This window comes from Parasteatoda tepidariorum, chromosome 11 (genome assembly GCF_982258835.1).
Source record: "Parasteatoda tepidariorum strain Cologne lab strain chromosome 11, Ptep-v5.0, whole genome shotgun sequence".
Taxonomy (NCBI): domain Eukaryota; kingdom Metazoa; phylum Arthropoda; class Arachnida; order Araneae; family Theridiidae; genus Parasteatoda; species Parasteatoda tepidariorum.
The window spans coordinates 59,570,158-59,597,011 of NC_141765.1; the positions used below are offsets into that span (position 1 = coordinate 59,570,158).

The window sequence follows — 26,854 nt, forward strand, 5'->3', positions numbered from 1 at the left end:
CTCTTTTTAAAGAAATGTAAACACATAATAAAAAAAATTATGTCAAAATGGTCTGTAACTTTTGATGCTTAAAATATGTAGTGAGCAGATTAAAAAAAAGCGGACCAACCTGAATAATTTTTAATCTAATAATCAGATCCATTAGGACTCAATCTTAATGGTTAGAGGGTATAACCTCAAATATGCTAGTTAATTAGTGCTAGCATATTTTAAGTTACGAAATCGGATGTAAAAACATACTTTCTCTGAATAAACATACCTTTTTTTTTTTCAATGGATTGAAATTTCTGACACCCGAATGGGATAGCCGTAATCTGGGTAATATGGTCCAAATAGTTTGGTCAGAAGAGCGGTTCAAAGCTTGAACCACTTAATGTTACTTTTGTATATTTTTGCCACTTAATTTTTGCGTATTTCGCTATATCTCGAGAACTTCATAAGAGAATTGAAAAATTGTTGCACTCAATTATAAATTTCGTTTATCCAAAGACAGTTCCATGCAAAAAAGTAACTTTTAGTAAATATTTATTTTTTTGTTTAATAATAGTCGAAAAAAATTTGAACTGCATGGTATACATTATTTATGCATTAGTATACATTATTATTGCATGGTATACATATTTTAAAGAATGGTAAAAATGTTTTCTAACCCTAAAAATATAGAGTGTCATCGTAGTTTGAGAAAATTTTCACACTCAATTATAAGCTACCTTATCCAAAAATATTTCCATGCAAAGAACAATTTTCAGTTTTTATTATTTTTTATTATTTTACTGAATAAGTAATCGAAAAAATTATGAATTGTAAGACATATACATCATTTTAAAAAATGTAATTTTAAAAAACAAAATATAAAATTTGAACGAAATCGATCAAATAGTTCCTGAGAAATTTAATTTCATATATATTCATATTTGATCGATTTCGTTCAAATTTTTGTATTTTGCCATCAAAAATTAAATTTTTTTAAAAGATGTAAAAATTTCAATAAATTTTTCAAAAATTTTTGTCTGTTATTAAACAAAATAATAAAAAAAATTAATTTTTATTAAAAAAAATTTTTTTAAACGAATTTTTGCGTTCAAACATCCAAACATTTTTTAATTCGATTTAAAAGTTCTCGAAATATAATTAAGTATACAGAAAGTAAATATGCTTGTTTATTCAGAGCAAGTACGTTTTTTGCGTCTTATTTCGTAACTTAAAATATCATCTGCACTAATTAACTACTATATTTGTGGTAATTGTCACCTCTTCTAACCATTAAGATTGCGTACGTCAGAATTTGAGAAATAGGTAAAAAATCATTTAAGGTGCTTCACTTCATCCGTTTTTTTTTTTTTTTTTTTTTTTTTTTTTGCCCACTTTGCACACACATCCCTTTTAGAATAACAACTACCATCATATTGGAGTTGCCATTCTACCATTCTATTAAACCATTAAAAAACTTAAATATTTTTATTATATATATATATATATATATATATATATATATATATATATATATATATATATATATATATATATATATATATACATATTCATTCCCTCTTCCTCATCGACGACTACCTGAACCCGTCTGAAAATACTTAATTTGCAGGCTAATTAATCTGCGAGTTCTGAATTGACCTAAAGGTAGTCTATGAGATGAGATCGGTTCTCTAAGAAGACCAGTCCTGTTTCAAACATCCATTTCCCATTTCGTCAAACTATAATTGCGCAAGTCTCTATCTGTAAATTGAACAGTTATGCTACTAGAAGAGAAATTGGCTTCCTCCAGAATAGCATAGTCCAGAAATGACTTCTCCAGCATAGTCCAGAATGTCCACATAATATCTCTGAGTATCACATAATATCTATTAATTCTATAGAATCACGATTGCTTGATCATTAAAGTATGAAATACGGCATTCGAAAGTTCTTACAACCGATTCTAGCCGCTTTTACACTGCCCCCTTCCCTCAAAAAGTAATTACGCTAGATTCGAATTACATTTTTTTTTCAGAACAACTCAGATTGTCTTTTCCCCTCAGTGAGCTCTATTAACATTATTATTTAATTATCAAATTCAGATTAAATTAAATGGTAATTTCAAACTACGCATGCTATTTTGCAAAATGTTTCATACTCTGTCACTAGAGATTTATCATAAATATATTAATACAAATTATACAAATAATATTTATAATAATACATGCGTATTCACGTTGTAATAAAATTATACAGAGGACTAAAAACATTACAAATTTACCAACATTTTCCGACATAGGTTTTGATGATTCTACAGAGCTCTCTTCCAAAGGTTTTTCTTGCGTAACGTTTTTCTGAAATTGCATTATGTAATGAGCTAAGTTATTGTTAAATATGTCATATATTTTAGTTCAAATTGATAATAAACGAAAATCGCATACAATATCTTTAATTAAATATTTTAAAAAAATGGACACTTCTGATATAAATACAATAACATTCATTTAAATAATTCCTGGAAATGCATCTACTGAAATATAATAAATGAACAGCGTTATGAATACAATAACATTATTTTAAGTAATTCTTGCGAGAAACCAATACTCGCATTAGTGTTCTTATTTCACGTAAAATTAACAATACAATATTAAAAATTAAAAATTACTATATTTTCTCCTCCTCGTGTGCGTTACCGTAAATAGCCAAAATCTTTTTTTTACACTTCTTTACTAGTAAAAATGGAAATCTTGTGTTCTAACTACGGAGATAAGAAAATATCGGAAGTAAACTTTTATTTTGGTTATTTACTGACTTACAGGCATAACAGTAAGCAACTTAATTACACAAATATATTCAAGAGCGAATCACTCAATAACGAAATATTAATAAATCAACGAACTACAAAAGCAATGATGAGCTTACCAATAACTCAAAGAAATAGAAAAGCAAAAACTGAGCGAATCGATGAATCAGTGAATCAATAAATAAGCATATCAACTAATTAGTGAATACACAGATCAACGTAAGCAGTGAATCAGCAAAAAAATGAATCACGAAATCAGTGAATCTATAAAAGAGTAAATCAATGAATCGGCGAGGCAGTGAAACAATAAATCCTTGAGTGATCCCTTGACCTGCTGATTTGTTTATTTAAATATTTAATTTTTCTCAATTTGCTTGCAGCTGTTTCATTGACTTATTGATTCACTCTTTTCTCTCTTTTCTCGTGTTTCTCTTTTTTATTGATTCGCTCATTCATTGATTCTACTTACTGATTCAATATTACCTTTATTTGTTCATCTACTATTTCTTTTATTTGATGACTCGTTTATACGATATCTTTTCTTTTAATATAATTTCCAAACTGTTTATTTAACAAACTGATTCATTGGATTGCTTATTAATCAATTTTCTCATTTATTTATCTGCTGATTCATTGACTTTCTGATTTATTAAAATTTGTAAGTCTATGAATTTCTAAAATGACTAAAATTCTCTCACTTTAATCAGACCCACTTTAATCAGTTTAAAATAATTTGTAGAAATAGTGACAAAACAGTTTTTTAATTCATAGTTATATTTAACTTCAAATCATTTGCACTTAGTGTGCAATCTATTCCAATCATTTTAAAATATTAATCCATGATCTAATCAGCAGACTGACAGTGGTAACAAGTAGCTTTGCTTTAAATTAAAAACTATTAAAATGATTAACTTTCTCTTCATGCTAATTTTTCTCTGCCTTTGCTCATTTAAACAATAAGATTTCCAAGCCCGTATAATTTAGATAACAGACAAATCGGCAAACTGCTCAAAACTCAATATTTTCTGCAATATTTTCAATAGATTTATAGTAAAAAAATAAAATTAAAGTAATTTTTTTTGTTAAAAAATGTTAATTTCTAAAAAGTTTTCGCATGGATACTTTTGGTCAAAGTGGTATGTTACAGTACTAATGCAGAAGTCTGAATCCAGTATATTGTTTCTTAAATTTGATTACAATAAAAAAAAATATTTGTCTCTTATTATTTATGTTTTTAATTACTTAGTTTTCAATCATTTAGTTTTCAATTATTTATGTTTTCAATTGTTAATAGTTTAAAAATTATTTATGTTTTCCAAACAACACAGTTTTTATATGCTTCTTTTAAGGTATTTATGTATCTTTCTATGGTTACATGTATAAACAGCGATGCACCGAGAGAATGTATAAAAAGTATATAGGCCAAACACTTTTTCACACCCCTCTAGATAAGAGATTCTAGACAACTGTAGAACGAATCCACTTAACTTTAGTGCAAGTTCATATGGATTTATGGAAAGTACAGCTTAACTCTTTTATCTACGGCCATAAAAATCAAGCAATGACGGTGATAGCAAACCTGCTGTATCGAGCAATGACCAAACATGCAATGACCCTTAGTAAAGCTGAAGTAAATAAACCTGATTTCTACTATAAATATTTATGTTTAAAACCCATTGCACTTCGGCTATATAACTATTATCCTTAATCACATTAAAAAAAAGTAAAAGCTTATATAGGTTTATAGAAAGTGCAGCATACCTCTTTTTATCTACTACTACCATAAAAAAAAAATTTAAAAAAAACTGTGACCATATCCTGCTGCATAGTGCAATGAACCAAATTTACAATGACCTTTCGTAAAGTTATGAAGTAAACAAATCCGAATTTTCAGTTCAGCACAGTAAATATTAATGTAGATAAAAGCCTATTGAACTGCACCAGATTAATCTCTAGCAAATTCTAGAAACGTTCAATTTTCATAAGATTTGTGAGTGGTCTTTAGATATCCTTGAAAACATGCCAGGACAAAGAACGTTCTTTTCAATTATTTCACTTATATTTCTAACGATGCTTCTCGAAACCTCATGTCCGAATTGAAATTTCTAAGTTGAAGGTTGCCATCATGCCTTTCAACTTCAAGAAGCTAATGACCGACTGCTCCAATTTTTTTCGAAGATGGTATTCTTTTTGAATTCATTGGACACGTGTTTCCCCTTTTTTCTATTTCCAAAATTTCCATGTATTCACGAGACAGATTAAGATGGGAGGAATTTTTAACGGATCTCGGATATCGTTTCTTGAATCATAAATAATTACTTTAGTTATTTTTTAAAAAAATTTTATGTTTTCACCTTTGCTCCTCCGGATACATCTTGATAATAGCAAGTGTAGTCGTAGTAATCAATATTATCGTTTAAAAATCCAAAAAATGTATCAAAGCCCCTCCTGGTAGGAAAATAACTTTTCTTGTGATATCCTAAATGCCACTAAAATAAATATTAAAAAAAATAATAAAAATAGAAAAAGTACATGCATGATTAAAAAATGCTTTTGAAATAACTCAAAATTATCAAGAAATTATAAAGAGTGATCAAATCAGCATTATATATATTTAAACTCTTCAACAATCCTGCTTTTTCGCTGAATCTCGCCAAAATTCATATTTGTGTTCAGATTTGTTTGGCATATCATCATGGTACAAAAAACAGTTACTCATTGCATAAAAATTCTTACAGTTTATTACGAAAACTATTGAATCTATTCGGGGTTCGTTTTGAGCATTACATATATGATCAACATAACTTAGGGCATAAAATTCGTAATTTACTTAGAAAGTTCGAGGCAAATGATAAATTAGTATTATATATCAAAAGGTGAAATTCGAGTCAGATGGTAAATTAGTATTGTACCATTTGAGTTAAATCCCAAATAATCACAAATACTTGATAATCTTGAAATCCAACTATTATTCGTATAATGAGTGCAGATTTGTGTGGAAAAATAACTTAAAACTGAAGATCCAGAACCAATTTTTTTTTTAAAAATCCAGAGGTCATTTACATGAAATCAGTTTGGAATCAAAAATGCCATAAGCTAATTACTGAACTAGAAACAGTTTCACATCAATGACTTAAGCCATTTTGTTTTTATTTCAAATTAAAAATATTTAGCTCTTATTTGATCACCCTTTATCTAAATGCTAATAATTATCAGTTTTACTACATAAAATAATTTTAAATATGTATGAACACGAAATATTTCTTCATTTAAAGTTATTAACTATAATTTGAGTTTGACAATCAGGCTTGGAGTAAAATTTCAAATTCAGTTAAGAGCAGGAGTTCCCTAACTTTTCTAATTTGCGGCATCTTTACAAAATTTAAAATAGTGTCGTGTCGCTTAATTATATAAATATTTATTATAAATATTATACATGATAGCATCTTGAGAAAAAGGTATGGCCAAAAACTCAAATATGGTAAAATTTACCTTGTTTCTGGCTATATGTGAACATCAAAAAACTCGATAATTTTTAATGAAGCCCTTTTGTTATGATTTTAGTAAAATTAATAATAAATAGAGTTCGGTAAAATTCTTCGATAAAATTTACATTTCAGTTTTATATTTTTCACTAAATGTGTGACAATACGAACTACAATTTTAAAAACCAGAATTTCCGGTAAACAGTTAACACTTGAACGAAAAAAATACCAAATGAATGGTTTAAATATCATATATTTTGAGCATTAAACCAAAATTGCGTCTTTGTTTTTTTAATCAGAAATGTCATTAAGATACAGTATAGGAATTTTTTTTCTCCGTGTACATATTCTAATTACGAATGATTTTATAATCTTTAATGATTTAATGATAAATTGACATTTTATTGCTCATTTAAACATAATTTGTTTTTAAATATCCAGAATATAACTTCATTATAACACTAAATACTCTTTTTTATTCAAAACTGTCATGTAATTGGCACGTGATTATTAAGTGTCAAACATTACCAGTTTTAATTCGGACATACGTTTTCTAATTCTGTAATTATTATTTGCTCAGTATTTATATTATTAATATGGAAGCTTCTTTGAAAATGTTTTTTTTCTTTTTTTAGCAAAATGAATAAAAAATAATAATACTTATTTCACGTGCGAAATATAAAAAAATTGCCTACTTTTCTGATAAAAATTTTTAAAAAATTGCTATATTTCGAGCCAAAATAAAAAAGAGCGCTTACTTTCTGACCAAAATAGAAATATTACCTACACTCCGAGCAAAATAAAAAAATTCATACTTTTCCAACCAAATGAGTTTTATAATTTCTCTTCTTCATGTAGTCAGCTAATGTCATTATATCTAAAGGCAAACCAGAGGCTTCAGCTGGCTTTATATTCCCATGCTGTAAACCTTTTCAAATAACATAAAAGAGAAAAATATTCAAACAATTTTGAGTAAACATGTATTTGAACAGCAAATAATTTAAAAATCATCAGCATATGTCTAATGAAAAAATAAATTTTCTTCATAATAGCTTAAATGAGAACACAATTAAAAAATTTAAAAAAAAAATTTATACATTTTAAGATACAGTGCATTTTACACGCACCACGTATTGGTTTAACAAGTTTCAATGCACGTTTAAAAAAAATAGTTCATACTTACAGTTAATAAATCATTCAATTTCACCAGACATTTTTAAAAGATTCTATGTCTGCTAATATGAAAAATGTTGTTTTAAAAAAGCACCATTTAAAGTTTACGTAAGTTTATTTCATCCATTAGTGCACCAATTTAAAATACGCCATACTTTTCTTATTTTAGTGTGTTTCAACTTTTATTTCTAGAACAATGCCCTCAAATGCAATCATTTTTAAAAATAAAATAAAAAACGCTTAAAAAAACCGCACACACAGTGGTGTTTCCCCTTAAGAACTAAGCTCTAATTGAACAATTCTAATAATTGAATAGAACAATGCTAACTTTTCAAGCTTAAATTTTATAAATTAAAGAAACAATGACTAAGTGACTCAACTAAAACTGAATGAAGGAAAACGATGTATTTTATTTCTTATTACCCTTTAAATATTAATTACACTATTGTAAAAATAAATATATGTATTTCCTTAATTTTTAGCTTTTCTTATGAAAAATATATATATTACACATTGTAAAAAAAAAATCTGAAACGTTTCTGAATTAATGGGCCAGCTACGGAGCATGTAGTTTTCAAAAACGTCTCTTAATATTTCGGAAACCTCTTGTGGGGCTTAGCTACCAACAATGCTAACCGTCATCTATCAAAAGGTTCCTCAAGATGGAATCGAGTTAACATGTAGTATATACTAGTGAATTGGAATTTAATAGTTGTAGTGGTAACTACGCTGCATTACTTGCCCACCAGAATTTTTTTGTTATGGAATTCGATTGATGGATAACACTAGTTGATTCATGCTGTTTTGCGAGAGACTAGGAAAGCTGTATTAAGACCACCAGACTTTGAGTGCTGGTCATGAGAGCTGTATTAAGATCACGGTTGCGGGCGTGGTCACTCCTGTGTTGCAATTAGCAGTCGAGTGAGTACAGACCCCCGTTGTGTGTGATCGAGACTGAGTAGCAACAGCGTGAGGACGACAATATCGCAGTTACGAATAGCAAGTCAACTGTCCATCGAACCATCCATCGAACAAAGAGTGTTCAAATCAAAGAGGGCGTTTCAGTCGAGGTAGATGTGTTGGTCGAGGCAGGCGTATTCAGATCACGTTTGCGAGTCACCGATGAGGGGCTAGGCTACCGACAACGTCTACCGTCATCTATCAAAAAGTACCTCCTGGTAGAATCTAGTCTTCATGTCTCATATACTAGGGAATAGGAATTGACTGGTCGTGGTAATTACGCTACATTACTCCCCCACACCGATAGAATCTAGTTAACATTTCTTATATACAAGTGAATTGGATTTAAATAGTTGCAGTTGTAGCTACGCTACACTCTGAAACTGAATCGGTGTCAATGCGATTCAATTTCCTACTTTTGAAAATAAAGTAAATGTTTCTCAGTTGATCGGAAACATGATATTTAATAAAGTTTTCTGAGATTTTCGGAAACATTTCTGTCGAGTCAAAATTAGTTTCCGAATTTCTTAACAGTGCAAGGAAAATTATAGATGGAATATAAAATTTTAGAACAGTTTTTAATTAAGAATTTTAGTTATCACTTTATAGTAATTCTCCAACAATAATCCATTTCATTAAAATATTACATCATGTTGTCCAAAGCTCAAATAATACAATTCAAAACTTGTATGATTTTAGCAACTCTAAAGACGAAACTCTAAGGAGAGAAAAAAGTTTAAGCAGACAATAACGTAGAGAATCATGGGAGGTTTGACTCACTCTATTTTTCTATGTTTAAACATTCATTTAGTGGATGAACACCAAATTGGATTCGTGATATCAAGCACAAATATTTTCTGTCTATTGACCATTTTTAAGCCTAATAAAGCATAATAATCACAGCTGATAGCATTTTTATACAGACAAGTATTTTCTTCCAATTTTTCCCATACCATCTGCTTTTGACCTACATAGCATAAAGTTGAGTTTTTTGCGTACTTATATGAATTTATTGAGTTTGTTTAAAAATAGGAAAAGTAAATACATGTGTATACTGATTATTCTCTTTTACTTTCAATTTCAGCATATTTTTAAATCTTTTTTACAAAATGGTTATTCAGGAACTTTTAGATTTCTAATTTTTCCTTAGTAAATAAATATGATATATTTCTTTTAATTCATTAAAAATCTTTAGACATTTAATTATTTATATATAAGTTTTAATAACTCTTTTAATTCCTCTGCGATAACCTCCCTCATTGTGAGTCATACCAACCTCATCGAAGAGGGTGGACGTAGTTTGCGTATACTTGAAAATTCAGTAACAAATAGATTTATCGAAAAAGATTTAAGATTTATCAGTGACAAAAGATAAATTAAGGAAAAAATAATAATGTTAACTGGTGGCAAACATTATAATCTATTGAATAATGTTAACTTGGAAATTTTATTACATTAACAAAAAAAAATAATAAAATTCAAAATTGTGGTACAGGTTTCCCTATAAATCATTTGAAAACGAAACATTAAAAGTATCATGCCACCACGTCATGATGACGTAATGTTCAAGTATAGATGTAGTTATTTTGAGAGTTATTGGTGTTTGGACAGTGAGACATGCTGTTATATTGCACGGTCCAAATACCAATAATTCCTCGGAGTCCCAGACTCCTATAAAAGTACGTCTTGCCTTCTCAGACACTTCGTGCGAACTCTCAAAATAACTACATCTATACTTGAACATTACGTCATCATGACGTGGTGGCATTACAAAAAGATTTTGAGTGAACCATTGTGAGTCATACTATCCTCATCGAAGGAGGTTAGACCTAGTTTGCACATTCTTGAAAAATTAGTGACAAAAAACTAGACTGTAATTTAAGGAAAAAATAATAATTTTAACTGGTGGCAAACATTATAGTCTATTGAATAATCCTAACTTGGAAATTTTATTACATTAACAAAGCAAAACAAAAATTATACAATGTGGTACATATTTCCCATGTTTCCCTATAAATCACTTGAAAACGAAACATAAAAAGCTTTTTAAATTTAAAGTTAAAATGTTTTTAAAAAATGAATTACCTTTTATTTTTTCTTGTTATAACAAAAACTGTTTCTCAATATTAGGTATCACTTATAAGAAAAAATTTGTAAAATGACTTGAAAGAAATTAATGTTACCATGAGTTGTTAAAAATATTCTTTTTCTCTCTATTTCAATCTAAATGTTAAGTAATTTCAAATGCTATAAAATTTATATTAAAAACGATTTTAAAATATTTTTCATTAAATTGAATAATATTTTATCACTTTTCCTGCTAAGAGACTTGCAACGTCTATTTCCCCCCCACAGAACTGCGTAAAATTTTAGGAGTAAATAACATCATATTTTAGTGAACCAAGCAAGATTATAGCATTAATATATATTTCCAGTGAGGTATTATTTGTTTCAATATTCAGTTTATTTTAGTATCATTTTTATCATCATCCAGATTTTTTTCATTAAATACATAAAATTAAAATTTATCGTAAAAATATTCAATTTTAAAAAAATGTGTCTTCAGTTTAAATACCGATGTTAAAGTAACACAGCTCATTAAAATCCATGACGAATCATATTATTCTGAAATAACTATATCAAAACAATGAACATAATTTACATATTATTCTGAAATAACTACGTATATCAAAACAATGAACATAATTTACATATAATCTTAAACAGAAAAAAAAGTGCACAGGCGAGAGTATAAATTACCAGAAACAGTTCATTATTCTAGTTTAAATAATTAGTTTTGACCCTTAATTAATATACACTACTGGATGATTCTGTACAACGGTTATAAATTTAGCGTGGGGATAGGGCAAATCATAAGTATTTAGAATTGCATAGCAACCCTTGACTGAAAATGTCACTAGGTACAGCTAGAGATGCTTTCCAGTTAGGAACTGGCTGTTTAAGCGCATTTGAATGGGTACTTTTATTGACCTAAAATTAAATTTTTTTTCTAATAATTATTGTCAAAATTCGTATTCAAATAGTCCCAGAATTAGCAGTTAAATCGTAAAACTGTTTTGACAACTAAACTGGAAAGCTTTACCAGTTAGTCACCTAATCAATAATGAACTATTATAGCTAAATCTGGACCTATTTGAATAAAATTTTTGACAATAATTATAAAAAAACATAAAATTAAGAAAATTTAGGAAAATTAAAGTACCGATTCAAATGCGCTTGAACAAGTTCATAATAAGAAAGTGTTCCTAACAGCGTACAATGACATTTCTGGTCTTAGTTTGATATATAATTCTTAATCCTTATGATGTACCCTACCTCCCTTACGAGTTTATAATTGCTGTACTGAATAATCCAGTATGTAATTTAATTCTATCAATACGCAAAACTGTTCTTAATACGGACCTAGTCGGTTAGCATATCTTCCTGACATCAAAGCACCTCGTGATGGAGTACATTGCGAATGAGTATAATAATTATTAAGAACAACACCAGTGGCAGCTAAAGCATCAATATTTGGCGTTGGTATTTGAGGTGATCCATGAAAACTAACATCATTCCAACCCTTAATGAGGAAGAAAAAAATATAATTACTTTAAATTAATGGACAATGTCATTGTAATAGACAAACAGTTATAGATGAAAAAATTGCAGTACTTTGTAAAAAAAAATACAAAAAGTATGACTACATTTAGATTGTAATATTAGAAACCATACAAACAAAGTCATACAAAAGTTTCAGGTCAGAATATATATTACTTCTTTCAGCTTAAGGCTATATTTATAAATAACTTAAATAAGATGCAAAAAATCTCTTAAAATATGCGTATAAATAATTAATGTGCTATATTGGAAACATAAAGCTGTTATGAACGAAAACTATTTTTTCAATCGAATTAAAATAACGATATAACCCAACGACTTTTGCACGTCACTGTACGCATTTATTGTTAAATAGAGAAATCCTATAAATAGTTAAGATTAAAAAAATGCTATCATAACAGACAAATGGAAATTACCTTGTTTTTATACACAATAAAAAATTCCGGATCAAATTATCACGGTATAAAATAATGGTACTTTGGGTGCATCATCCGTATACTCCATTGTACTGTAAAATCCATTTTTGCCGTAAAATATTTTACCATAATTTTTACAGTAATATTTATTTAATTAGAGTGATTCAGGGATTTTACGGAAATTATTAATGAGAAAATTACAGTATATAAGAGTTTTTGTTCCGAAAAATGTTATGGTAAAAATTACCAGCACCCTGAGTACCAGTACTTTTTACCGGAATTTAATCCGGAATTTTTTACAGTGTACATAACTTTATTACTTGTAAAATAATTTTCTTATAAATGCATTACTTTAGAAATAATGCATATTTCATTGAAAAAATAATGTATTTTATTGAGTAGGAATTCAGAAACTAAGGACTTCAGGAATCTAATAATTCAGTAATGGAGTAGGAATGCCTATAAAAGTTCAAAATTTAGGAAAAGAGAAAAATTTACCAATTTTTTTAGTAAATATAACAACTGATTTAGTGTTATTAATTACATTAGTTACACGCATAATAAAATCTGCAGTTCAGGATATATTGCCATGTAAGAATTTGAATACCACCCAGCATCAGATAAATATTTTTATAAAAAGTAAAATACCGAAAAATAGTTATAATAGCATGGAATGATCCTACTTCAAAATACTATTTCCCTGTAATTGTTTGAAATATGCGTAATTTCTTTAAAAATCTTACGATTTTTCCAATTTTATTCAATAATGATTAAGCTTAATCCTAAATAACTTCAGTGAAGAAAGTATGTGAAAAGAAATGCACAAAAGCACATAAATTAAGTTATTAGTAACACGATCTATATTTTAAAATATAAAGCAACCCTTCTCTTTCAAAAAGAAATCAAATACTGAAATTAGGTAACTCAATATTTTACAATTTCAAGTTATTTACAGATTTTTTCATGATAAGGTAACCTAGTTAGAGGTTGGAGATACTATAACTAGCGTAAATCAAAAAGAATCGAAAGTTTGATCTACTAATCGGATTGTTATGAAGTAACATGTCATTTCAATGGTCACCTAAAATACGATAGTTAATTTGTGCGATCGATATCTATGAGATAAATAAAAATTATACGTGTAACTCATTATACGGAGATAATTTCATGCGAAAGAATTTCCATTATTTATTAATTTTTATTTTAATATAGTTTTTAAACAAAGTTGTGAAATAAAAAGTGCACAACTTTTTAACTTATTTCAAACTTTGCAATAAACAGTCACAAATCCAAATTTTGAAGAGAATCGATAGCAAAATAATGTGTTCTTGAAAATACGAATAAAAAAATTTTTATTTATTAATGAAAAAATAAGAACTTATTAAAACATATAATAAATTCTTGAAAAATCAAAGCTTAAAAATATTGAAATTCCGTTACTGAGAATTAGGGGCACTATATTTATATCTGTATAGTTTAATTAATTATCTCCAAACTCTACAGTGACATAAAGAAAGTGTCTGCAGTAATTTATGGATTCAATTTAATAATTCAATTGAATATCTTAAGAATTTGTGTTATAGTTGCAGTCTTTTTCTCGTCATGTGCCTTTTCTGAGACGATATTCAAGTTGATAATCCTTGTGTGTTTTTATTCATGAAGAATGATAAAAGTTTTGAAGCGAAATAAAATATATTCTTCAAAGTACCTACATATTAAGCAAATTTTAAAATATAAATGAGTCAGAAATTATAGAATAAAATTTAGTTTAATGATTGTATGGCTAATCTTTAAAATGGATAATTAAATTGGTTGAAAAAACTTTATGCAAAAAAAAATTCTTTTTTTCATTCTCATTATTTATAAACCATTAGATAATCACGACCATTTTTACACAGTCACAGTTAAGATAATCACTTAATCGCTTTTTTATTAATTTATTCATTTTTAACGGCAGGCTACTCAATTTAAGATACCCCGATATAGCTCAAAAAGCAACCTATGCAGCAATGTATTGTGGAATGAAAAACCTATGAATTAGCATCCTATACTTTTTCCTCTCAATTCCATTTTATAATTTTTTTTTTTTACTTTCTTCTTCATTCATAAACGACTTCCATTTTTAATTTAGATCCCTGTGTTATTTTTTTAAGAAAAATCGACGAAATTATTTCAAAAAAGTGATAAATAATTAAATATCAGCGTTTTCTTATGTCTTTAAAAGTCAAATTTTTCATAAAAATATTTGTTTATTAACAAACAAAGTCAAAACAAAAATGAAAGAAGATCAACGTTGCTACAGTGACTAAAAACAGAAAAAGAAACCATCAAATAAAAAGAGTATTTAGAAAAATCCATCAAAATTGTGAAAGGATGAAATATTTCTAAAACAGATAACTGAAATGAAGATAAATGTTTCTTCAATTGGATTAATTTGGGACTCATGGATCCTCCTCCTGACTGGCTACGCCACCGCTTATCTGAACAATTTTATTTCATTTATTTCTTTTGGAAAAGATTTGTTTTTTAAGTTTTACCTAGTCTATTCAATTCAAAAATAGACATTGGTTTTTACCATTTTTTTTCTTTTTGCATGTATCACGTCAGGTATGATAATCCAACTATCTAGACTTCCCATTGTAGGAACAATACAATTCTTTTTTTTTTTTTTTCTTTTGCATATATGACGTGAGGTATGAAAACCTAACTACTTTGCCTTCCTATTGTAATAATAATATAGTTTACATCAATTTAGAAGCATACATTCATTTTCAACATCTTTTGGCATATATCACGCCAGGTAGAAGAATATAACTATTATGACTTCGTGTTGTAATAATACAGTCTACTCCAATTCAAAACTATGCACTCGTTTTTACCTTTTTACTTATTTTTCATTTATTTATTTATTTGTTTATTTATTTGTTTGTTTGTTTATTTATTTATTTTGCGCATATTACATCAGACGCGAAAATCTTAACTTTGTGTAGTAAAAGATAGAATGTCTTAAAGAAATATAGAATGATGGAATAGATAGAGTAGAAAAATAGAATGTAAAAGAAATCATTCTAATTTTTATATATTTCTTTTTATTTTCAAGTCTCTAATTATGATGGAACATAATGGATTTTAAGCGGAATAAAGAAAATTCTGACAAAGGAATAGTTCCTTTGTACCTTCATCCCTGAATATTTTTAGACTCACTCCGAAACAAAATCGGTAATTCCACTGCAGATAAGTTTGTTTTTTATTATGAAAAGAAATAATTTCATCTTTCTTTCTTTTTTTATTTTCATTTCAAATACATGCTTATGTATGTTGCAGACTATGAAATATTTAAATTAGTTACAAATTTCGAAGTTGCAAATTTCGTAATTCCTACCACGTTTCTTCACAAATTGAAGCTTTATTTGATTATTCTAAAAAAATTGGTTCAAAATTTTAAATGAATTGTTCGTTAGTTAATCATTTGAACTTTCAGTGTAACTTTTATCTTCACATCGTTACATTTATTATGTAGCTCAATACTTTGTACTGTTACTAGTTTATAGTAAAAATTATATTTATTTGTAGTAATAGCAAATTAGTTTTATCTTTCTCTTTTAGATTCAAAATCCAATATTGATACAATTCCTTAAAACAAGTGATTATAAGTCACGCTTTTCGGGTATAAAAGTGGTTTAAGTCGTAAATGTTAAACTATTTATTCTAACTAATTTTTAAAATCATTTTATATTATTATTCATGCATTTAACATACTAAAGATTAAAATATCTTTCAACGGAACTTCCGTTGATTAATTAAAGCTGCACATTGTAAATTTTTTGGAAAAAAGATCTTTTTATTTGTTTACACATTTACTTATTGCACAGGTTAACAGTATACAGTACATTTGAGAATATTTTTCAAAAAGTATAAATTGAAACTGATATAAATAAGAAAGATAAAGCATTTCTTGCATTGACTAACTATATTTATTTCGTTGTATTTATTTTAAACTTAATGTTCAGGTTTAATCAAGCATTCTTAAACTATGTTACATCTTATATAATGACTCTGTTTTTTTTCTTTTTTTACTTTTCTAATTAGAATCTAAAACAGCTGTTCCCAAAAAGAGTTCTGCGTTCCGTGGAAGAGTTCTGCGTTCTAGGGTTCCGTGGAAGAGTTCTGCGTTCTAGGGTTCCGTGGAAGAGTCACAGAGAGTCCGAGGGGAATGTTTTTATAAAGCATTTTTATAAGGAATGTATTTTTATAAGGAAAAATGCAAAATTTGAATGAAATTGTTCGAATAGTTCCGGAGAAATCAAATTTTAAAAGTTCCTGAACAGGAACTATTCAACGATTTCGTTCAAATTTTGCATTTTGCCATGTAAAATTACATACTTTAAAATTATGTAAAAAATTACGTTACAATTCAATTTTTTTCCGACTGTTATGAAATAAAATAATAAATATTTACTAAAATGCATGAAATAATTATGATAAACTAATTTTAAGATCGCATAAGAAGCTTTCAATTCGCATAAAAATCTCCTGAGATATTGCGAAATACGCAAAAAATAAAATTAACATTAAGGGGTCCAAACTTTGGATCGCTTTCCTGACCAAACTATAAGGGCCATAACTTCATTGCTGCTACCCCCTATATTTTGGGAGTCAGAAATCCGAATCCATCATATAAAAGATTTGTTTATTCAAAGATATATTTTTATGTCTGATTTCTTAGCTTAATATATCGTCTGAACTAATTAATTAGCATATTTGAAGTCACCCCCTACCATTAAGATTGAGTTCGAGAACTAGAAAATCAGTTCATTAGATCGAAAATTATACATGATGGGCAGTTTACTTTTTGTGCACTGTACATACATTCTTCAAACTTAAAATTATTGGTCGTATTTTATGTTAATAATTTTACTTCCATGAAAACGAGTTTGCTTTATTGGAGATTCAAAAGTTCCCTCATCTTCTATTAACTATAAAAAAATTTACTTTTCATTTGACAATTTTAAATGGTCATTTTAACTAAATCGAGATTAATTTCATTTCAAAATCATTATTCTAAACAAAGTCTCATTGCTGGAAGGAAAAAATTTTCCGCATAATACTAGACGTAAAATTTTGCCTTCCTAAGCTTACTATTTAATATATTTGGTCTTTTAGGAAAGGAATATACATTTACAAACATTATTATTATTATCAGAAACAGATTATTAAATAGTAAGATATTAAATAAAACTTCAATTTTAAATTTAAGTCCTAATCTAGTAAAAAATTTAATATAAAAGTTATCAATCTGGGAAATCATTGAGAAAAGAACAATCATTTGATACCATTTTTAAACGCTACACTTCATTAATAACTTAAACTTAAACAAAACATAAATAAATAATATAATTAATAATCTATGATTTAAATTTTTTGTCTACAAAACACGACTTAATAAATATAATGAATTCAACTTACCAAATCATCTACTAAAATGAATACTATATTTGGCAAATCATCAGGAACGGCAGAGTTACTAAAAATCGCTACAACTGTAAAAACGATAGCAACAAGAGCAATTGAACCAAACATTGCAATGATACGAGGCCACCAAGATTTCGAATAAGGAGTTCTCTCATCGTCTTCAAGCTCACTTTTTTCCACCATGAATATTTTAAGCGATAAATCGTTAAAGAAAAAATGATACCCTAAAACTTAATTAATCAGTGTATCATTTCAACTTAATACTAATATCCAAATCAATTGAAAATGAAAACGATTTGCAAATTAGTTACACAGTTTAAAATTAATGAACTTTTAATAGCCTTGACATCAAACAGTTCAGTATGCCATTTTCTTTTCCATTTAAAATGTAATCAAGATCAAAGTTCACTTGGTAATGCTCCGTGCAACGATCTCAGTCCAACTCAAAAACGCCATAGATCTGATTTTCGAAACAAATATTTCATCGATATTAGATTTATTTCAAGCACATTCCAACAAAAAAAGAAAAGAATGTCGTAACATTCTAAGCATATAAGTGTCAGTAACTATATACATAATATGATACTATTTTCTTCGAAATTTTCAAAGCTAAGACCATGAAGTTATTCCAATGTACTTCATATAATTCAACATCTATCCAAGAAAATGATTTACTTACTAGACCTTCACAGCAGACTAAGAACAATGCTTTGATTGCATATGCGGTGAGTTTAGAGTATTGTCCAACGCAAAACAAGACTGTCATAAAATCTTTCTTTGTATTGTAATACTAGGATTCGCATCATTGTGGAAGAGACATCATTTTTTTTCCCAAAATAATCACGTTTGTAGCCCAGTTCGAAAGAATCCTGTTAAGAAGGAATAGTTTTATTACCCTTCGTATCACAATTTTAATACACCGTTATTTTTCATTGCTTCCTCTGTTTTATAATCTTCTATCATTCATACAAAACAGAAGGAAAAAAATAGCTAGAAATGAATTTCTACATTAATCCGCATGTGGTCTAAAATATTGGAGCGTATCAAACCATATTATAGTTCAAATTTGCTGCAATTTTAATGTGTGTTTAAATTAAACCACATTATCCAACTTCTTAAACTTGATTTCGTAATGCTATGAATCAAAATGAACGGACACATAATTCAGTTTAACACTTTATGAAGGTTGTTGCAAATTTGAACAATATCAATATTATGGTTGGTTCAAGTTACAGATATTCTGGCTAAACTTTGAACCGAGCTTTATACCGATGGTTCAACATTTTACCGATCATTAAACCGTTATTTCTTATTTTTTAAGAGTGTAGAAATTAATTCACCGAAATACATTTTCTCAAGAGAAACCATCTTATTCAATAATAGGGCATAAAGGAAAGTAAGTTTCAAATTTTTTTTTATAACTTTAAATATTTCAGGGATATGGCGAAATAAGCAAAAGAAGAATTTAACAAGAGATTTAAAGTTCGGCCAGCTCTACTATCCCTATATTTTGAGGGTTGGAAAGTCGTTTATTCAGAGAAAGTACGTTTTTGTGCCTTGTTTCGGCATTTTAAAGTATCCTCTGAACATATTAATTAGCATTTTTGATTAGACGCTCGCTCGAACCATTAAAATCACATCTTAATGTATGAAAATTCAGCCATGAGATAAAAATTTATTAAGATGTCCTGTGTTTTATTTAGCGCATTGTACAGTGAGCAAAAAAAAACGGCCACCCAGAATAACTTTTGATCTAATGATCCAATTTTTACGTTCTAGGACTCAATCTTAATGGCTCGAGGGGATGACCTCAAATGTGCTGATTAATAAATGCAGATGATAAGTTACGAAATCAGACACAAAAACGTACTTTCTCTGAATGAACATTCTTTTTTTTCAACGAATTTGGATTTCTGACCCCCAAAATAAATGGGGAAGCCGCAAATCTGGAAAATATGGTCCCAATAGTTTGGTCTGGAGAGCACTCTAAAGTTTGGACCTCTTAATGTTAATTTTACTTTTTGAATAGTTTTTCAGAAATTGAATTTCTCAGATCAGAAAAAGGTCAGATATTTAAAACTCAATTCCTCAGGAACTATTCGCCTGAGTTTTCCTAAATTTTGCACTTTGCCTTGCAAAATTATGAGCGTTAAAATGATACAAAAAATTGCGTACCTTACAATTCAAATTTTTTTTCGAACCATTACTAAATAAAATAATAAAAAATTATAAATATTTATTTAAAGTTATTTTTTACAAGGAATTATCTTTGGATAAACGAATTTTATAATTGTGCGCAAAAATATTCTCGATTCGCTTAAAAAGTTCTCGAGATATAGCGAAATACGCAAGAAGTAAAATTAGCATTAAGGGGTTTAGTTTTCGGGGGGTTCTCCTAACCAAACTATTGGGACCATACTTCTCAGATCGCGGCTATCACCTATATTTTGGGAGTAAAAAATCGGAATCCATCGAAACAAAGATATATTTATTCAGAGAAAGTTCAGTTTTGCGCCTGATTTCGTAAAAATATCGTCTGCACTTATTAATTAGCATATTTGAGGTCACCCCCTCGAGCCATTAAGATTGAGTCTAAGAACGTGAAGATCCAATCATTAAATCAAAAGTTATTCGGGGTCTTTTTTTTCTCTTTTTTTTTTTTTTTTCCTTTTTTGGCGCACGGTATACGTTTTGAATTCATACTATTTCAATCGCAAAACAATAAACATTTGATATGCCTTAGATTTTTCAATATGGATTGACATGAATCAAAAACTTTCAAATAATTAAATTTTCTATTTCTAACAGAAGAACTTCTTAAATAAACTTGCTAAACATTTTTTCTTTTCAAAAAAACAACAATTGAATCAAAAACTTAAGAAGTTCTTTCCTCTTCTGCTTCTTAGGTAAAAAAAAATTCTTTCGAGTTTTTTCATGAAACCTGAATAGTTGCATTGCCATCTAGTGACAATCCTAACAAAGTGAAATTCATTTATCTTCATTTCCATTAAAAAGTAAAATATTGAAAATATTTTAGCCTTCAAACACGCTGCTATAAAATTTGTTATTGTTTTTTGGAAGCACACTACTCTAATGGATTATTACTTTCTCAATAAATATTCACATTTTAAAGAAAATGAAAATTATCTGTTTATGAAATATTTTATCAGCAGCAATAACCTCTTTGCCTGAACCGACAGACTAAAAATATGAGTCACACTGCCATCTAGTGACGATCGTAAAAAAGTAAAACTCTTTAAAATTAAACCTTCATTTTCTTTTAAACATAAAAAAAAAAGAATATACTATTTTATTCGTTTACATTAGATGAAATGTAAAACCATTTTCTGAAATGCATTCTAATAGGACATTTTTTTAATAAACATTTTACAGAAATTGGAAATTATCTATTTATATAGTTGATTTTTTTCTAGATTAAGATCGATACAATTTTTAGTTCTTAAATAGTAATTTTTTCTTGTGAAAGTTCTAAAAGTAGTAAAATTAAAATTCACATTGGATTTAGTAAAGGCCTTTGTTTCATCATATAATATTAATGTTATTAGTTTATTTTTTGTCTATGTTTTGAACAAGTTTTGCTGTTAAGGTGTTGTAACTGGATAAAAATCGGTAATTTTCACAAAAATTTTCGACTTTTTTTTTCTTCTTTTTTAGCATTTGAACTTTCGTTCATTAGCTTTCTGAATCTCTGTTGTTGTTTTTTTTCCTCCTGTCTTAAAAATCGAAGTCAAATTTGTTTTTTCGCATGCTGAGAGGCAAAACAGAATTGCAATTACATACTTTAAATACATTTTCAGAAAAATGTTGATTTTGAGAAAATCTCTTTACGCGAACACACATTACAAAAAAGTTTATTATAGAATTCTTTGAAACTTTGAATGTTGATTTTATATAATGTTAGCTAAGATCTAAGTGTGAATTTATTATTTCTATCACACTTTAAATAAGAATGGAATTCAATATGGAATAAAATAAATTTTGTTCAATTGTATATTTGAAATCTTATAAAGATAACAGATAACTATATTATTAATTAAAAAAAGAAATTATTTTTATATTTATGCATTACAATTTTGTTATAGAGTTGTTAGAAAAATAGTAGTTTTTATGTTTGAATTTGCCCTTATTTTGAAAAAAATATTTTACAAATTTTTAAAGTTTACTTCTAATTTGTAATTTTAGGACCCCTACTTACCGAAAATAAAATTAAAATTTTAATTAAGATTGTAAAATAAGACTTTCTAAAAATATTGCGAACCTGGTCGGATACCTTAAACTTAATGTCAAATTCAAAAGTGTGTAAAAGGATTTTATATTACAGAAAACTTTTTTTTTTCCCTTTATGAATTCTTTTAGATGGCTGAAATAGCAAAGGTGTAAAAATATTTTGAAAAGAAAACTCCGATTTTAATACTCGAGACATCAATAAAATGGCTGCAAAATAACTTAAAAACAGAAATGAATGTCTACTAGATAATTTTTTACTTCCAAACATTTTCCTATTTAAAAAAAAAAAATAATAATAAAATTTTTGAGAGAGCGGAATATGTTCGTTAAAGGAAGATGTCCGGTAAAGAGAAGAACATGCAAATTCAAAAATATAACGCTGAAAACTATTTCAACTAAATAAATATGTAGTTAAATTAATACAAAATTAGAAATCTGGAATTACATTGATTTTTATTTAAGATTACTAAAATTATAATGAATGAAATTGAAAGATAACTGTGGAAAAATACGATATATGTGTATTACTCTTATATTAAATTTACTTTCATCAAGTGAATAAATGCAATATGTTTTCATTACTTGGTTTGCAAACTCAAAGCATTTAATTAAAGTATAATGTACGACAATAGCTAACAAAGCATATTTATTATTTTCTTACAAATGACAAATTAATTATTATAATGCTATTAGTAGTTTAAACATTATTAAAGATTAATTTCCGAGTAAATAAAAACGCATGTTAAAACCGAGACAATTGTTTAAACAGAATTTTTAAAGGCGGTTTCGATTTTTTTTTTAATATTTTTTGCTTTTTAACTCATCAAAATATCATCTAAAAACATTTAACAACATTTTCAGTATAATTTGATTTACGTTTACATTAAAATAAGCCTGTATGAATAAAATTGTCCATCGGAAACTTTAAACTAAATATTAACTAGAAAGCATGTTCATTACTCGTTTAACGAATAAATTTAATTTCCAAGCAATCTGGTTAAAGTTCTCTTAACGTCCGTCAACCATAAAAGGGTTTTCGTGCTTTTTTTTTTTTTTTTTTCTTTTTTCTTTTTTTTTTTCCTGCCATGCAGCTCTACGACCCGTCAGTTTCACAGAAAAGGTTTTTTATCAAAGCTAATTTGTCTCTCGTTTGTTGCTTACTCTACTTACTCTTTTGGGAGCTCAGAATTACTAGAATATTCAGATAAAATCGTAATATTATGCACAGCAAAATCTCTATATGAATCTTCTCTTTGACATTGGTTATAAGATAAAATTCTTTATTGAGTATCGAAAAGTTTGATAGATACGTAATAACTCGTTACACGTAAATTATGTTTATAGTTGTCAGATGATTACAAATTGAACCTTGATAGTTAAAACGTTTTCCCTTTAATATATCGTCTTTTTATTAAAACATTCTTAAAATATCTTACACGTTAATACATGCTATTGAAAATTTAAGTAAATCAAATGAAAAATTGATTAATTAACTTCACTATTAGCAGATGTATCCACATCGTAGCAAAGTTTTATTTTGAGTGAAGTTTCCGATCAGCCTTCCCGAAAATTCTTATTATTTTAATTTAGTTAAAAAAAAATCTAAAAATAAAAACGTGTTTTTCTTTATATTAGCATGCAACAAATTTCCTTAGAACTATATCTCAGAAAATATTTATTCAATAGAAAATTGTACCCGATTTTAATATTGTTTTGCATAAATATTATAATACTCGGCCGGGTCTTAAAAAAAATCAGTTTTTACCGGGTATCGCTTGCAAAGCTGAAATATTTTCTTTTTTTTTTAATAACGGCAGGCACTGAACTTTCGTTCTTCGCCTTAGAAGATAACGGAAGTGTTGCTCATTTAACGTTGCTCAGTGGGCACCTTTGAACCAAAGTCACGGAGGCGAGCAACATTACCCACGCCACACTGCCACAAATACCCGTTCATAGGGTGGGCTACATTCATATACATTCACACATCAGAAGACAACACAGAGGGAGAGAGAAACATCCATACCCAGAGCGGGATTCGAACCCGCAGCCATTGGCTTCGCAGTCAGGCAAGCTAAGCACTCGGCCACCTGGCCCATTGCAAGGCTGAAATATGCCATCTGGGAAGAAGACCAGATCCATGTCTTGAACATCCCTCCTTCCCTCTCCTCTTCTATTCGGTTGTATGGTTATAGGGAATGTATTACCATATTTTGCCCTTACATAATACATATTTTTCGCATTTAATTTTCAACAAAAATTTATAAAATTTCCACGGCGCTTTCTTTAAGAGCTATGTTAAATATAGTTTTGTGTTCCATATAATTTCCTAATTTGAAAATCAGGACAGAAACTAATGTATTACCTTCTCCAATGACTATCCACTATAGTTGGGCAAAACGAATCATCTAAGCAGTGGCTTACCCAGAATAGGGCTTTCCATTTTTAAACTTCCCTAGAAACTATAAGTATTTTTTTTTCTTTTTTTTTTTTTTCTGAAATTTATTCATACGAAAAATGACCTTAAGAACTAATTTTTACTTTTATTTCAAAACAGAAGTGAAGTATTCTTTCTTTTTGAGCAAATTTTGAGAAGAATGATTAAAAAATGAATTTAGTGGACAATTTGAGAAAAATCAAAATTGGTGCACCATTAAAGATATTTTTTGCGAAACCCATTTACAAAAAGCGATTTTCAAGAATTTTTTTTTAAATTTTTTTATGATGCCTTAGTTTATAAAGTATTCAAATCGTTAATAATTTAAAGAAATAAATCTGGTATTCAAATAACTAAGCCGCGCACTGACGGACAATAAGGAATAATATTCCTGCAGACATCAAATGAACAACCTTTTTATGGATACATTTTTAAATAATGCCAAATTCAAAGAATTTACTATAGCAATTTCAATTATTAATAACGGCCAAAAATAGTGATAAAATAATATCCTTGAAAAGTTTTTATGATTTAGATCAAAATATTACGGATGAGTTTATTTTGAGGAGCCAATTTTTGGCATGCTCTGATAACAAATCAGTGAGTGCAATCGACACTCTTTACCTCTGTAATAATTCACTATTCTCGAGAATATTCACCTTAATGATAATAATGGCTACATTGCAAGTTATAACATGTATCAAAAAACAGTCATTTTTCATATTCAAGATTTTAAAATCCTACTTAGAAAACTCCATTTCACTAAACACGTTAAACGGCCTAGCTCTCGTGTACAGTGCGAAAATAAGATGGGGGAAGAAACCAGAACTTTCTTAAATAAATTTCGATCTAATGATCGGATTTTTTAAGAAAAGCCAAAAAAGCTTACTTTTATTATTTAAATTCATAATAGTAGAAAAGTTTTGAATTGTTAGGTACACAAATTTTTAAATCATTTCAAAGAATGTAATTTTGTGAGGCAAAATTTACGCGAAATCGGTCAAATAATTCCTGAGATATTGAATTTTAAAAAAATCGCATCGTTAAAATTTGATTTTCAGAAACCTTTCGACCAATTTAGTTCAAATTTCATACTTTGCCATGTAAAATTAAATTCTTAAAAATAATTTATGAAAAATAATAATAATAAATAGTTATTGAAAATTATTTTATTCGTGGAATTATCTTTGGATAAACTAATTTTATAATTGTGTGCAAAAAAATTTCGATTCGCTTAAAAAGTTCTCAAGATATGGCGAAATACGCAAAAAGAAAAATTAACATTAAGGAGTCCGAACTTTCGACAGCTCTCCTGACCAAAATATCGGGACCATATTTTCCAGATTGTGACTACTTAAAATATCGTAACATAAAATATCATAATTAATTAGCATGTTTGAGACCGCCACTATGAACCACTAAGTTTTAGTCTTAGTACATGGAAAATCTGATCATTAGATCAAAAGTTATTCAAAGCGTTCCATATTACTAAAAAAAAAAAATTCTGATGTATTCTGAATTTACTTAATCAAAAAATAAAAAATGGACTTAAGTTAAAAACTGAAGTATGAAATTTTTTCTTTATTTTTACTCAATCCATATATTTTGTACTTAATCAATGTAAATTAATGAACAATTTATTTGTTGCGTAATAAATTTATTTTATTGATGAAAAATAATTATCAGTTTAAGGACAATTTTTTAATTTATTACAATAATAGTATTTTTTTTATATTATTTTATAACCGTCGTTGAACAGCCGACCCATTTTCATGGGTTTACGACTACTTACGTTCAACTCCGTAGCCTTGTAATTTTGAACCAATCCAGAAGACAAGGAAACTCCTGGATCAGTACCCCCAGAGGTATTGCTTTGTTGTGGGAACATGGAGGACTTTGAGACTCGACAGATTTAACGTGCATCGGTCACCATTTACTACACGGGGAGTCTTCGGCCGGCGAGGATCGAACCCACGACCTCTTGGATATGGGCCCAGTGCCCTACCGACCAGGCTATCCAATAATAATATTGAAAATATTTTAGAGTTCAACATTCATGTAAAGTGAAACTAAGATTATTAATTTTAAAAACCCTATAGAATGATTTTCTGTGTGCGCCATAAGTAATTCGAGTCAATAGAATCAGTTCACCTAGGCGATTCGAATCACTTAGTGATTCGAATCATTTACTAATTCGAATTAGTGAGTAGTTTGATAAAGAAATCAGTAAAAATTATATAAATTTTATTTATCTATAATGGAAAGGACTTAT

The 26,854-nt window shown here is 28.0% G+C and overlaps 1 protein-coding gene across 1 annotated transcript in view; it reads right to left on the bottom strand.

The window, feature by feature from the left end:
* Nucleotides 1–18,517, bottom strand: part of LOC107457152 (arylsulfatase B) — a 34,992-nt gene extending 16,475 nt beyond the window's left edge. Inside the window, exons 1-5 of the mRNA XM_087154573.1 lie at nucleotides 17,895–18,517; nucleotides 11,815–11,974; nucleotides 7,074–7,186; nucleotides 5,128–5,262; nucleotides 2,256–2,324 (exon numbers count right to left, since the gene is read on the bottom strand). Of these exons, the coding sequence (XP_087010699.1) occupies nucleotides 2,256–2,324; nucleotides 5,128–5,262; nucleotides 7,074–7,186; nucleotides 11,815–11,974; nucleotides 17,895–18,083 (666 nt within the window). The 5' untranslated portion in view covers nucleotides 18,084–18,517. The remainder of the gene's footprint in view (nucleotides 1–2,255; nucleotides 2,325–5,127; nucleotides 5,263–7,073; nucleotides 7,187–11,814; nucleotides 11,975–17,894) is intronic.
* Nucleotides 18,518–26,854: the final 8,337 nt, after the last annotated feature.